At 36.6% G+C, this 14,950-nt stretch overlaps 1 protein-coding gene across 1 annotated transcript; it reads left to right on the plus strand.

Moving 5' to 3' along the window:
• Nucleotides 1-26: 26 nt before the first annotated feature.
• On the plus strand, nucleotides 27-12,612 carry LOC109043995 (nuclear protein AMMECR1). Its single transcript, XM_019061430.2, has 4 exons — nucleotides 27-415; nucleotides 2,121-2,231; nucleotides 2,870-3,075; nucleotides 6,212-12,612. The coding sequence occupies exons 1-4, from the start codon at nucleotides 213-215 to the stop codon at nucleotides 6,376-6,378; spliced, it is 687 nt and encodes a 228-aa protein (XP_018916975.1). The 5' UTR covers nucleotides 27-212; the 3' UTR covers nucleotides 6,379-12,612.
• The last annotated feature ends 2,338 nt before the right edge of the window (nucleotides 12,613-14,950 follow it).

Below are 14,950 nucleotides of genomic sequence, written 5' to 3' on the forward strand. Positions count from 1 at the left end.
CACCGTTTCCTTTTCCTGTTATCCTATTTCCGGTTACCTACCCTCTTCCGCTCCCCTCCATCTAAATCAGCTGTTCTGCCTCCGTCGATCCCATTATCAGCTTTTACAGATGGCGCGTCGTTTGTTGTTGTTGGATTAGCTTTCATCAGACCGAGCTGATAAAGCGAGTTTGAAATCGTCTTTTCAAGTGAAAGTGTTTTGTCAAAATTAACATGGCTTCAGGTTGTAGTGGTAGTAAAAAGCAAAAATTTAATCATACTTCTAGTCTTCCGCACAACGGTTTCAAACTCGCGAATGGCATTCCTGGAAGAATGATAGCTCATCCACAGATGTGCTTCTTTTGTTTTGATGTCCTGTACTGCCAATTACACAATTTGGATCCTCCCAAAACTCCGGATTTCTGCGATGAGCCATTGTGAGTTTATTCTATTAATTGTCTTCATTTCTTGAACGATCTTTGAGGAAGTATGAGTACTGCAGGCAAAGAATTTCTGATATTTATCTCATATGTCTATCTTTACGCATAACCTATAATAATCTACCCTACATTTTTAAGTAAAAATGAAACCATTTTTTACGACCAAGTATTGAGATAAGGAAAAATTTCCAGGAGAAAGAGCAGTAAAATTTAGGATCCAGTCGTGTTTTCAATACTGTTACTATCTACCAAACCTTGAGTTGGTACCCTTTCTCTTTGTTCTTCTTGGTCCAGAGCCTTGATTAGTTGGTGAAACTCAAGGCGTTTAAAGAATGTCATACCCAAAGACATGAAGACGGAGCGCTCGTATCTAAAAGCACGGGGAAAAAGTGAAGCTAGGTTTGGCGCTGCGCGCTTGTGTGAGTGTGTAAATGAGCGCGGGAATCCATGGCGGCAAACGGAAATTTGATTTGAACTTGTCCTCTTGATTTTTGCATATTTCTTCTTCGAAACGTATTTTAAATTTCTAAAACGAATATACTAAGAAAGTTCGGTCTGCGTCCTAACATAATACACCTACTTTTGCTCGGTAACAGGCAGTAATCTCAGATAAAGTTAGTTTTTCTTCTGCTCATGGTGGTTCTGCAGGTTCAAACAGGCCGTTACAGTTCTAGATCAACGTTACTCCCAAATGAAATTAATCGGTCGACGACGGACGGAAACTAACCTAGAATTAAAAAAATATGAGTTTGTACCTGAATTTGGGCAAAAATCAACCTTAAATACTTTGTTTCCGCAATTATTTTATTCAGTTCCCGCCCTATATTTGAATTCAAACTTGTCCCGATTTCGCTGCCAATCCTATAGCCAATAGTAGAGGTGGTTGAAAAGAAGCTTCATTTTTTGCTTTTAGCCCTCCGTCTTTATGTCTTTGGTCATACCCTCTTGACGTCACATGGTATCAGGTAAATGGGCTGATTGAGGCCAGTCCAACCTGCTGCGACTATAGAGCAGTCGCTACGCCACAGAAGGCCGACATGGTGTGCTGTCCCGTATGTTGAAGTTTTGCTCTGAGGTTTGGAGTCAGTGTTCGAAACTCACCTTTGAGTTTCAGGAGCCATGTGACCCATCATGCTCGATTTCTAGGGGCCAAATTGACTTTTTGCCTGTACATCACAGTGCATTTAGTGAAAAGTTAGACGCAAAATGTTTTAGTTACAGAACTAGTATCGGGTAATAGAAAAGCTCCAAAAATCACCTAACAGATAAATTAGGATTTTTTATTTGGGGAGGGGGGGCAATTTCAGGGGCCACGTTGGGGCATAGCCTTCATTTTTTAGGCGCGTTAGCACCTGTGAGTTTTGAACACTGTTTGGTATACGATGATTTCCTCCTCTTTTACGCCCCTGTTTTTTTTTTTTTTTTTTTAATGTCTATGATTTTTGTAACACTACCTGAAAGTAATAGGTTTAATCAGAACTCAACCTACGCCCCAGAACATTTGTCTTGACAAAGGAGGCCGTTCAATTGCTTCGTAGCTAGCTGTGAAGTAGGGCAATCCCCTCCCCCCAGTTTTTATATGAGCATTATTTTCTCACTCTTTTCAAGTAGAATTATTTTCTGTAGGTCTTCCGAGGCCTTCCTCTTTATTTGATCAAATTTTTCTGTTTGTTTTAAGATGCATTTTTCCATAATTTTTCAGTCCATTATTTGTCACCTGGCAGATAGGGAAAGACTTGAAACTTAGGGGTTGCATCGGCACATTTAACTCAATCAACTTACATAGTGGTCTTCGAGAATACGCTGTCACCAGGTTAGTCAAACCGATCAATATTTACAATAATGAGCTTGTTAACCTGTTTCTAACTCTTGCATTTTCAGAAACTACATTGTCTCCTGATCACGCGTTAATTTTTTCAGATTTTTTCAAGCCATTTTTCCCTCCAAAAATGCTTTTGTAGTTTGAATTTTTAAAACACCGCATTTTGCGTACAATTTAGCGGCAGTCCAATATGGCGTCAAAATCATCCCGCGACATCTTGCCACACATTCGACCGTGCACCGTCAATTTTTCCACATGGAAAACTAAAAACAAGGAGTCCTTTGGTTTTTATTCTACTTCTTACTTAAGATCTATTTTTACTACTTTTTCAATTCTGATATTATTTTTTAACTTTTTGCAAAAGAAGATGCTCAGATTATCAGGAGAATTGGAGGAGATGACTAATCGATTTGAATATTTAATATAAAGTTATGACTCACTTACATATTAGGATTTTATGAAAAGCTATGGTTTATTTTAAGGCTATTAATCACATCGGAGAATCACAGAAGATTCCTTTTCTTAGGTGCAAATTGATGAAAGTGGTAAGACTGTTTGAGACTTTAATCTAACCTCCTGTTATAGGTGGTCCCTTGTTTTATTTTTCAAAGGTTTTCTTACTTTTCCAGTGCTTTCAAGGACCCAAGATTCAGCCCTATATCTGCCGATGAGTTCTCCAGACTCCATGTCTCTGTGTCAATTTTACGACACTTTGAGGATGGTTCTGACTACACCGACTGGGAGGTTGGAGTTCATGGAATTCGCATCGAATTTCCCAATGAGAAAGGCCACAAGCGCACTGCCACTTATCTCCCCGAAGTTGCCTCAGAGCAAGGTAAGTTTTTTACCATTGTTAGACTTGCCATTCCTAAGTTCTATGACTCTTGCCGCAATTATACTTCCTGAACCCATCTCTTGAGCACTTAAGGAAGTCCTTTTCCAAATATATGTAAATTTTAATTAAATTTATACCAACAACACAAATACATACATATGAGTTGCTTTTATAGCGCTCTTTGGCGCTTTACGACGCCTAATCGCCTCAAAGCTCGGTCTTCCCACAGGTCATCAGGGAGTTGACACTCCCTCATCTCGTTCAACGCCCCCTGTCGCCAACCTCTCAATGGGCGTCCCCTACGTCTCCTCCCAGGAGGAACCCAATCAAGCATCTTTTTTGGCAGCCTCTCTTCAGTCATCCTATTGACATGACCATACCAGACAAGCTGTCTTGTCATGACGTCGAACACGATGTCATTTTCGACTTCCATTATCTGACGCACTCTATCATTACGGACCCGATCTCTCCTAGAAATTCCTGCCGACCTTCTCCAGAAATCCATCTCCTTTGCTCTTAGCATATCCTGTGTCCATTTCTTCAGCTGCCAAACTTCACATCCGTATGTTAATATACTTTTGACTACAACGTTGTATATCCTCCTCTTGTTATCTTTGGAAATCCGCTGATCCCAGAGGATTCTATTTAACATCGCTATAGCCTTCCTTGCCAAGGTGTTCCTTTCCCTGATAGCTTGATCCGTCCTTCCATCCTGGGTCAACCGCACTCCCAAGTACTTAAAATGCTCGCAGCCGTTGATCTGCTGCCCATCCTCCAACTCAATGCTTTGCTGATCACCGCCAAAAGTCATCTTCTCAGATTTGGATATGCTGACTTCCAAACCCCACTTCCGATATTCTTCTACTAACTTGCGCATCATGTACTCCGCGTCATCTTGATCTTGAGCAACCACAACCTGGTCATCAGCAAAGCACAGAGTGAATAGAGTTTCAAGATCACCCAAGGGGACACCCATACCAGAACACTTCCTTTTCCATTCCTTTAGCACACACTTGAGGTAAATTTTAAATAATGTTGGCGACAAACAACATCCCTGTTTTAAACCCTTAGTCACATAAAATCCTGCTGACAACCCCCCATGATACTTAATTTTGGTAAAACTCCCTTTATAAAATCGCTTGACAGCATTAATCAACCCCCCGTTAAAATTAGATTTTTCCAAAGCCTCCCAAAGTTTCACCAACGGCACACTGTCATACGCTTTCTGGAGATCCACGAAAATTAAATGCAGCTCCTGAGCTACGGCCATTTTCTTCTCAATGACCTGGACAATAACAAAGAGGTGATCTATCGTAGACCTGCCAGCTCTAAAACCAGCCTGCTCCTCTGCTTTGTGATCCTGCCATTCGTCCTCGAACTTCGCTTTCAGTATCTTCCCGTACACTTTGCTTATTGTCCCGGTCACTGAGAGCCCCTGGTATTTGTTGCAGTCGTGTTCCCTTCCCTTCTTTTTGTAGATGGCCTTGATCCAGGACTCCTTCCACTCCCTTGGTACCTTGTCACCCCTGATGCATTGTTGCATCAGTTTTCTGAGGCACTCAAAGAGCTCAAAGAGCAAACAAAAACCCAAATCTTTATTTATAATTTTAGTACAGTGAACTCTTCCTTGTATGTTTTTCATTCGCTTTGGAATCTTCACTTGAAGTTAGAATCATCCTCCAAAAAAAATACTGAATTCCTATCTTTGCAATGTGAAAAATCTTAATAGCCTGTCTTCTAATGACAAATCATCACGGCCTCTATTTTATCAGCTAATATTTGTATCTATCGGCATCTTGAATTAAACTTAGAGCCCTATCTAATCTCTAGTCATTTCCATCTAATCTCTAGTCATTTCCATCTAATCTCTAGTTATTAAGACTAGCTGAACTACATCTTTTTCGTTCTTTCTTTTCTGTTCTACATATCGGGTTTTTTTGCAATTTTTGATTTTTTTACCCAATAGTTTTTTCTGCCTTTGTTACATATTGTAAACTTCTCCTTATCTTCAATCTCTTCTATATGTCCCTAAGTATTTTTATTGCAATCTTAGATGCCAGTAATTTTGATTGTTACTTCTGATAGCAGGCAAATTGATTAACTCTACTTCTTGCTCATGTTTTTACTTGTACCGGACTTGTTCTTTTGATTGAATAAAAGCTTATATATTTATAGACTCAGAATATTGCGGACAAATCCTGCGTATTTTATAATCAAAGTGTTATCTGGAATAACCACCTATAGCTGAAAATATAGTTTTGAGAAAATCGCATTTAAAGGTTTGATTCTGAGATTCGTCGCTGGATTTTCATGGTAGGAAAACTGCATAAGCATTTTTGCGTAGTTGATGGTATCCCTTAAACGACCCACCATGCAGTTTTTGGAAATATTTTATTTTTCACTGTGAAATTGACAATTTTAAAAAGGTTGCTGTACCTAGGTGGTTATTCCATAGAACACCTAATCTCAAGGTGAAAGTGCTGCATGGTTTACTAAAAAACAGGATTAATGCTTTGTGACTCATTATATGATTTAATAGAAATAAATGAATAAGAAAAACTTTCAATTTTGACCATGAACAAGGATAACAACTAAGACAACTTGTAATCAAAGACAAGATTAAGAAAAATAGGAACTTAAAAATCAGTCTTCTAAAAACTTGGATTTATCAGTTTGGAAAACTATCGCCAAGTGCACCTGGTGCAGTCACAGACCTGAGACACCAATGAAGTGCGTTATTGTGTTGATGAAAGGAAAACCCACTGATACGCGTTTAGGTGATTATTCCATAGATCCGCCAACCGGTCTGACTTCACCTCACTAAAATTGGATTCTTGAGCTGAGTAATCAAGGGAGCGACTTGCGGTATCACTACCAGTGATACCGAAGGATACAATAGTTTGAACGGTCCGATCGCCGGAAAAACCACAGACGCTTATAGGTGGTTATTCCAGCATACGCCTCAATTATCCTATTTCTCAACCTTTCGTACTTAGGATTGATGGATGGCTTCATTGTTGTTATGCTTCATTACAACTCGAATAAACAAAGTTAAGCTGTAGTTGTAACATATGTTTAAATATTAGAAAAATGAGTGGAAACTACAACTCACTGAAATGTTATTATGATTTTTCAGGATGGGATCACATTCAAACGATTGACTCACTCCTCCGCAAGGGGGGCTTTAAAGGTATGGTAACACCTGAAGTACGGCAAAACATTAAGCTCACCCGCTACCAAAGTGAAAAAGTTACTGCAAGTTATCAAGACTACATGCACAGCTGGCGCAGCGAACATTGCTAGCAAACTGTTCGGGGCCAATCGTCGAGCCCCAGCATAGCTGACCAGCACCACTCTGTGACATACTCGCCCCTTGCGTCGCAGCAACAATATCTAACCTTCCCTTCGGATGCACTATTTCCCTCCCCTCTTTTCTCAGATATAAGTTACGGTCCTTTCCCTTACCACATCATGTGCCGCCCACCATTTCCTATGAGTCCATTGTGCTATTGTCCTCCTCAACAGGCAGCCCAATTCCATCCTGCTCAGTCTCAGTTTTGTCAAAACACCTTCCTGCCAAGTCCTGGTGCAAATCCTAATTATTATTGCTCTAACTCAGTCAAGAAAAGGAAGTGACACCAAAATTATTATTTATCACCTTTTTGCCTTTTTTCTAAGAGCAAATTTTCCATTTGTTGTTTTCTCTTGCTTGTTACAATAGTGGTAGCTTTTACTCTAGTGTGACTGATTGCTAATGTGTTCAATATTTCGCCTGTGTGTCAGCTTTGGTCTCTAAATTTGTAAGGGCCGTGCTGATCGGCAAGGCACCCTCAAGAGGCCAAGGCAACTGGATACTGCCCGGTCTCTAAATTTCATTACCCAGAAAATAGGCTGATGGTGTTAATATCAAGGAAACATAAGTTTTTTCCAGCTTGAGTCCTATGACTGAGCTCATTTTCTTTTTTAATGTAAAGATACATTTTTCGTGGTCAATGTACAAAGACTGCCCCAATTAAACTGAAATATGGCCTGTTCTGAAAAAACCATTAAACTGTTGGAAAAAGTAAGTAAAAACCCACAATAAATTTCTCAAAACAGACACATTTTCAGTTTGTTTGGAGCAGACTTGGTATCTTCAGTTGACTCTTCTTAATTCATGTTCTGAACTATCTATTATTTTTTTATGACAAGATCCTTCTAAAGTGTAAAATATATTTTTTTTAGGGTAAATTTATATGCCATAAGTTGCAGGAGATTCAGATTCTAGCTCCCTGACGTTCTTACTTTTATTTCCCAGGGTGCTTTTTTATTTTTCACAGATCTTATTGTCCATCACTTTTGATTTTTTGAAATTTCCCCCCCTCTTTCATCAAGGTAAACTCTACTGCAGGTATGGACAAACGGGGTGCTGAAGTGGCAGCGCTGAAAATATAGGCCATCGAGTGACGTCGCAAGTCGTACCGTCTTTGCCGCGCAGTTCAAAATGATGCTCTGGCAGATCTAGTAGCTTTAATAAGCTATCAGATGAATTTAAAAAATTGATACAACTCAAAATAACGAAAAACTTAACTAAGAACATGGAAAAATAACACAAAATTGACAAGACCCACTCTCAGAACAGAAAGTAAAAAATAAGTTTTCAATATGGCGTCACGGTCGTACCATTGGACGCTGTCAAATCTACGCGTTTCGACAACTTTCTAAAATTCCATTTGTCCATACCAGTAGTAGAGTGTACCTTGCTCTTTTATCTCTAAATCTGATATAATTGTACCCTTTTAAGCTCTAATTGAAAATTACTGTGTGCCAAGCATTTTGCTTTGAAGTAATAGCAGTTTGCAAGGACCTTCTCGAGCCGGTTTCACAGCAACACTCGGAAACTGTAAATTTTGTGAGAGAAAGAGTGAGACTAACTTCAAGTATGGAATATTAAAATAATCTTATCTCTTTATTTTGAGCAAGATGAGAAGCTAGCAATCATTCAGTCAATCAATCAAATAGTTTAACTGTTAGAGGTTACATTTGCTTTGTTGACATTTTGTTACTCCAAAATTTCCTATTCAATTTAATTTTAAATGAACATAATTGCCAGCCTTCAGTATAACTATAAAGCTCACTGTAAATAATATAAATTTATTGATTCGAAAAAATGGTATACAACTAATGCCAACAATGTTTTTACCTGAAGTTTTACTAATATAGGAGGAACTTTTTTCAGTTTATTGCCTATTAATGTCTGGTTTCTATTAATTTAGCGGATGTAAGTAAGATTTCAAAATGTATTATTTGTGTATACAGCAGTTTGAAACATGTTACTGGCAGCTGATGAATATATTCACTGTTTAATGCATGCATCTGCCACTTGTATTCTGACGTTTTTCACTTCAGATATTTTCCATCTTGAACTGTTTAAAATAATCTCCTTTAGAATTGTCACTGGAAGCTAGGCAAATGAACCTTCAACACATCAACTCACACTGAAGCATATTTGACTAGTTTGTATGTAATGGAGGAAAAACTGTGCATCCACTGACCATTGCAGACCATTTATCGATAGAGTCTACGCCAAATAAGTCCACACATTTCTAGAGTAGAACAAAATATCAGCTCTCTTCAGTTTTGAAATGAAAATAAGTCGGTAATTCAAGATGGCCGAAGTGCGTAAACTTATTTGGCAAGTACTCAATCTGAATTTCTCAACAAAGAGATCTGTGATAAGAAAAAGAGAATCTCGGTTGGCAACATTGAAAATTCAGTGTTTTATGTCATTTGCAAGAAGGAAGGATTTTTTTTCTAATTAAGTTTATTTATTTTTTTAATGTGAATGAGTGCATTTACCAGAAATGCTGTTAAAAATTATTGTTCTGTTTTATAAAAAAAAAAAAAAACTGAAATAACAGCAAATATGATGAATAACTGCAACCAAGATTCATGTCACTACTTTCACCATTTACCTAGAAATTGTGAAACTGAGTTTGATTTAAAGGAACCATGTCACATTTAAATAAAATTGAGTTAGAGTAATTCTAAGTTGGACGGGGGTCTCTGTTTCCCCTATCAAAAAATCTAAGCCCACCGAAGATTTTTAGTATCCCAAACATGGGCTTGAGCACTGTGGAAGAAGACAATTTTAAACCTCTTGTTCTAGGTTTTAAACTAATGTTACTCCGTATCTTTCTGCTGAATTCACTCCATTCATCTATTCACCATTCATAGAAGACTTTGCAGCAAAGGGGATAAACTCTGCATACATACACTGCCTTCCTCTTTCAATAATCGTCTTCAAGTAGATGAATGGCAGTAACAACTCACATGTCCTTTGCACAAATTTAATGGGTCCGTGAGAGAGCAAAAATGATAGGTAGATGCAACAATGCAAATATTTACCCATGAAACGTAGTTAAGCGCATTAAGCTTGTAGAATGATCACCCATTAATGATTGGCCACCAGCAGAACAACTCAAAATATGCACATGTAAGGAACTATCTCTGTATGAACGCCAAATTTTCTTGGCTGTCCTCTGAATTTGGTATCAACTAAACAATTAAGACTCACTTTTGACTTGAAGAAATGTTTAAATTATATATTACCATTCTCGTTCAAAGCTTCTCCTCAGTAGTTTGCGATGCTCCATATCAATGTCTATCACAGTGATTCAAGTAGATGTAGTATATTAAATTTTTATTTCCATGTCAAAGAGAAGTTTTCCAGCTCTTAATTTTATGCTGAAGAGCAGTCTCAAATGTTCAAAGAAATTCCTTTATTCTGATAAGTTATCCTTGCAGAAAAGCAGTGCTTGAGCACTACTGGAATCAACTATTAAGAAGTGTGGAAGATAGGAGAGAGGGTCCGAAGAACCAAAAAGCTGGTTGAGTGTACAACATTGCTGTCATTATTGCTAATAATAATGTGAAATTTATACAGTTTCTAAGTCAAGAAAATAACTGAAGCCCCTCAATTGTTCTTTTCCTAAAATATGTATAGGAAAAATCAACCAGCTCATGCAAAAATACATGTTTGATGTCCACTGCTTTTTCTTAGAATTTCAGCTTTCTAAATTTCTGATAGATTAAATTTGTACCTCCCTAGCAGTGATAACACGAATGCGCAGTTCTTTAAAAATGTGTTTGACATGGAATATGCAGATTTAATTGTGTCTAATCAATTGATCCCATTGTTGAAACTTTCAAAATTGAAAGAAATCTGTTTAAACCCAAGATAAAACAGAGAAGGCCCTGGAGATGGAAGGGAAATCTGTTTAAGTTGAACATCCTATAATTTAAGAAAGTTGTTTCAACTAAGTGTAGCCACATTTTTCATCCTCAGTTCTACAGACGAGGAAAAAAAAAGGAAAACAAAAGAACTGAAAAAAAAAAAATCAGTTATTCTCTCTGCAACTCTTAAACCACCCAATCCAGCCGTACCAAAGGAAATAAAAAATAAATGATAATATACCAATATGCATGGACCATATAGTATAATATTTGTAACACAATACATTTTATATAATTATATTTTTATGTATTATGTACACAATCGTAAAAATTATGCATCTTGGTTAGTTATTTATTCTATATTTTCTTTGTAATAATTTAATTGATGCAGGCGTGCCCTGCGAGGTAATCCAGTAAGGAAACAAAATTTGCAATTAATTTCTTTGAGTCTATTCCATTTTTTGTCAAATTAAAGTAAAAAAAGGGTCAAAAAAGACTTGGAAAATGCAACTTACAATTTAGTTTAAACGGGCTGCTTTGTAAAGATAGTTAATGTTGATTCTGATTTTTGTGCACCACACACCTCAAATGAGCTAATTCAGGCCAAAAGCTAAGCAACAGCAAATTGGGTATTCAGAATTAGAGAGCAAGAAAAGAAGAAGAACGAATTCATATGAGATGGGAAGAACATTTTAAAGGAAATCTCTGCCTGTGATAATCTTTTCCTCGAAGGAATGTGACATAGTTTAGCAGATGTTTCATTTTATTTAGATAAGCACGCCAATTTTAGATTTAGCCTGAATTGTATACGACTTGAACCATCTCTTTCTTCCAACAGTTTTTGAGACTCTTGGTCCTTAATTTTATTTTATGTTTTTCATTCAAGTAGTCAGTGATCTGAGGTGCAACAGAACTTGCTTAGAGCTCAATTTTCTCAGGAATTCCAAGTCTAAGTTGAAATTCAAACAAAATACATTGAAAACATGAATTAAATGTAATAATTTAGAGTCGGTCTATAATACGGGTATGATCTGCTCTAAATATTTGACAAATGAAAGTATTAGCCAAATCCTTGTCCTACTAAACTGATCACAAGAGTCACAATAAAAAATGTTTGAAAATCGAACAATGACCAGAAAGATTGAGTCAGTTTTCCTTATTGTCAAGCCATGCATTATTTGTTCAGTGATTTTGTCGTATTCTCTTTCCTTATTAAGGTACCTAATTCCTGTAATTCGATAGTTTCGTCCCTATTTGTTTTAAGTATTTTATCACCATCTGTTCGATAATTATCTTGTACATTGCTAATAATAGACTTGTGCTTTTAAATTTATCATATACTTTTTCTTTTCATTATCTTTGCTCCAAATCGATTGGAATTGTGTATCATTGGAAGTCTCTAATTTTTAGCTGCTTTCATTTTAATTAGTTCCATTAATTGTTAAAAAATTTGTTTAAATTTCTCTATAAAGCTGTCACCTGCAATTATAAGAAATTATATGAAAAACACATAAAAGGGTTTTTATCGTAATTCAGAATTAAGGAAGACAGATACAGGTCAGCTTAATAATATTTCTATAGTACAGTCAAGAAATTTGCCCATTGGGCACTCATTTTTCACGTATGAAAATCTATGGTTTTTCATGTTTATTTTTTCATGAAAAATTTGTATCCATTTGATTTTTTTAAAAGGGAACGGTTATTTTCTTTCCTCCAAAAAAATCTACTTATTGCCCAATTTTACATTTAGTGCAAGTTGACTGTTCAAGCTTTTGTTTGTGCAAATGTGTTATAATGAAGGAGCACGGTTTGAAGTACCATGTTGTGAGGTATCCGACGGGTTTCTTCATTAATCACACACTAAGATTCAGATAAGCATTCGAAACAGCTGAAGTAAGTTTGGCAGAGCAAAAAATTATTGTTATTTTTTGGCACAAAATCTCCACACTTAATTTTTTCAGAAGATCACTACCTGAAATTTTTAATCAGACAAAGAAAAATGTGTAAAACTTCCTAGTGTTAGAAATAGATATTTTTATTTCATTGGATTAAAGTATGACAATTTAAAATGAATATTGAAGTTTGCGACATCTCGAAATAAGATACTCCTTCCCTAGCATCTTTATGGATGAGTTATTATTTTTGCCACTTCACGATGGGAGTTCTGTTGAGGAAATTATGGAACTCAAGATCGCTGCAACAGTTTTCATGCATTAAATGATCTCTGAATACTATGAATTTTATGTACTTAAGTTGTTTGTCGAAGTTTGTCTTTTATTAGTCTTCGTTTGTAATTAAATTAATAAAAAAATTTCCTGCATATATCTTGGAGGTGTTTACGCGTTCATGTATATTTTTACACTCGACACCTGTTGTAATTATCTATGTTTGCAATCGTGTAAGGTATTATATTTATATGTTTGCAATCTAAGTTAGCCTCGGTATTATATTGTAGAACAGTTCAATGTCAGCCTTCTCATCAGATTGAAGATGGCCATAATTCTATTAGTATCGGTATTTTAGTTCATAATTCTGAACATTTCTGCTATGTCTAAACCTGGGGAGGAGAATTATGCTCAAAAATATTCCCTTTGAAGGGCACGCCATTTTTATGAGCTATAGAAGTTGAGGTAAAGTAGGTTTTAATGCTTGCTTTGAGTTTCATTCGGTGCAGATCTGCAGGTGTCCTCTCAAAGTACCTAAATGCAGTTTTTACAAATGGCCAATCCAGTTGTTTCCTTCAAAGAGGAGTAGAAGACCACCAAAAACTATTGATGACCGAAAAATTCTCCTGGCAAATAGAGCAGAACTTGACAGTACTAATGTTTGGAGCCTCACTTGCCTTGAGAATTTTCGTTTATTAACGAGAGGATGAAGATAAAAAATCTCCAAACTTAGCAAAATCTCTCTAGTTTAGTCTTCATTTTTCAATACCTTTTACCTGCTCTGGCCGAATTTTCTTCACTAGACTACACAGGTTACTTTATTGAAGAAAAAGAAAAAAATAGTTATATATACAATAATAAAAGTTTGTCTTGATTCTAGTTTCGTGGAGTCTTTCAAGACTCTCTGAGAACTCCACTAATTTTGTATATTCGTTTCAAATCCTTATTAAAACTGCATTTTTTTCGGTCTCAGATTGGATCATTATTTTTCATTCATAAGGTATTTCATCATAGTTTTCGTAAAATTTCCTAGCCTTGTAATGTCAATATTTCACTAATTTTCACATACTGAGGTCTCATTATTTTGGTTTTCACCAACTATTCCTGTTAATTTTATGGCGCAGTAAACAGCTCAAGTAGGTAGCACAGTTGCAGTAAAGTGCAATTATATTGTAAAGTTATATGCATTCGAGCGTTGTGTATGTTGGCCATCCCTTACTGGAGGGCGCTCTTCGCATTGAATTTTTCTTCAAGGAAATTGTTGTGAGATGTAATTGCTGTCCATCACAAATTGCCTGTCTCCCTAATGCATGGAACACATTCTATTAATTCTATTAATTCCTTAAAATTGGCACTCATTGACTAAATGATGTTAAAATAATTTGAGTTTATTGCATGGAATTGCAAATTCATCTCAATACTTTCGTTGCACCATGCTACTTGGGAGAAGAGAAAAAATCCAAAATTTTGAAGCTTTCTCCCCAGCTTTTTTTGCGTACTTACCTACCTTCTCTGCGAAAAGACATTACCTTAGCGTTGCTTCAGTATTGATAGTTCTCATCAATAATAACAGGAAACAGGTCTACTGCATTTTCTTCAACCAGTAGAATCTCAATTCCACTGTGCTTCAATCCCTTGCATGAACTTTTTTGTGTCAATATATTGCCAGGAGATACAATATCAATATCCCTAACTTGGAAATATCACCCGACAATACTGATAGCATATTGGAAGACAGAGGATATGGTACGAATACCTCATGTCAATTCTCTTTTCTATCTCATAAGTATATCGTTATTGTAGGAAGGGTAGGCAATGGGTGCTGCCAGATTCATGACTTTCCTTCACCTCAAGTAGGACTGATTAAGGTATGTGCCCTGTGAGGGATTAGGATGCCGGGAGAGTAAATATTCCAAAATCAAAGAGGGCTGAGAGAAAAAACCCCAAACATTTTCACTGTCAGCTCCTTAGAGATATGGTACTTTATCATTTTTAAACATCGTGCGGATAACAGCACTAATTAAATTAATAAAAGGAGAAGCAGACTAGCCATACGCTGTGAAAGTTTATTATCACCATATACAGGGTGTACCAAAAGTCCGTCCCACCCCTGCTAACTTTTGAACGAATTGAGCTAGGGTAATGAAACTTTGGGAATGTTCCTATCTCAAAGGGGACCATCTTTTGGGGGGGGGGGGGTCAAAATTTTGGTCCCCCCTCAGGGAGGGCGCGGGGGGCCCCCAACTTTTTTTTTCAAATGGCAACCCCTATCTTGTGATACCTCATTTGAAAGAGCATAAAAAACTAAGAATTTTGGCGCAAACCGCAGATCAATATCTTAATTTTTGACCGAGTTATGATAGGTCAAAGGTCAAATTTGACCTATTTTCAAAAAATCATAACTCCGGTTCAACTTATCGTAAAGAAAAAAATAAGACGGGAAAATTTACCAAATTGTATCCGCTTTTAAGTAAAAATTGCAGAAATCACTTCGA

This window comes from Bemisia tabaci, chromosome 1 (genome assembly GCF_918797505.1).
Source record: "Bemisia tabaci chromosome 1, PGI_BMITA_v3".
Classification (NCBI taxonomy): domain Eukaryota; kingdom Metazoa; phylum Arthropoda; class Insecta; order Hemiptera; family Aleyrodidae; genus Bemisia; species Bemisia tabaci.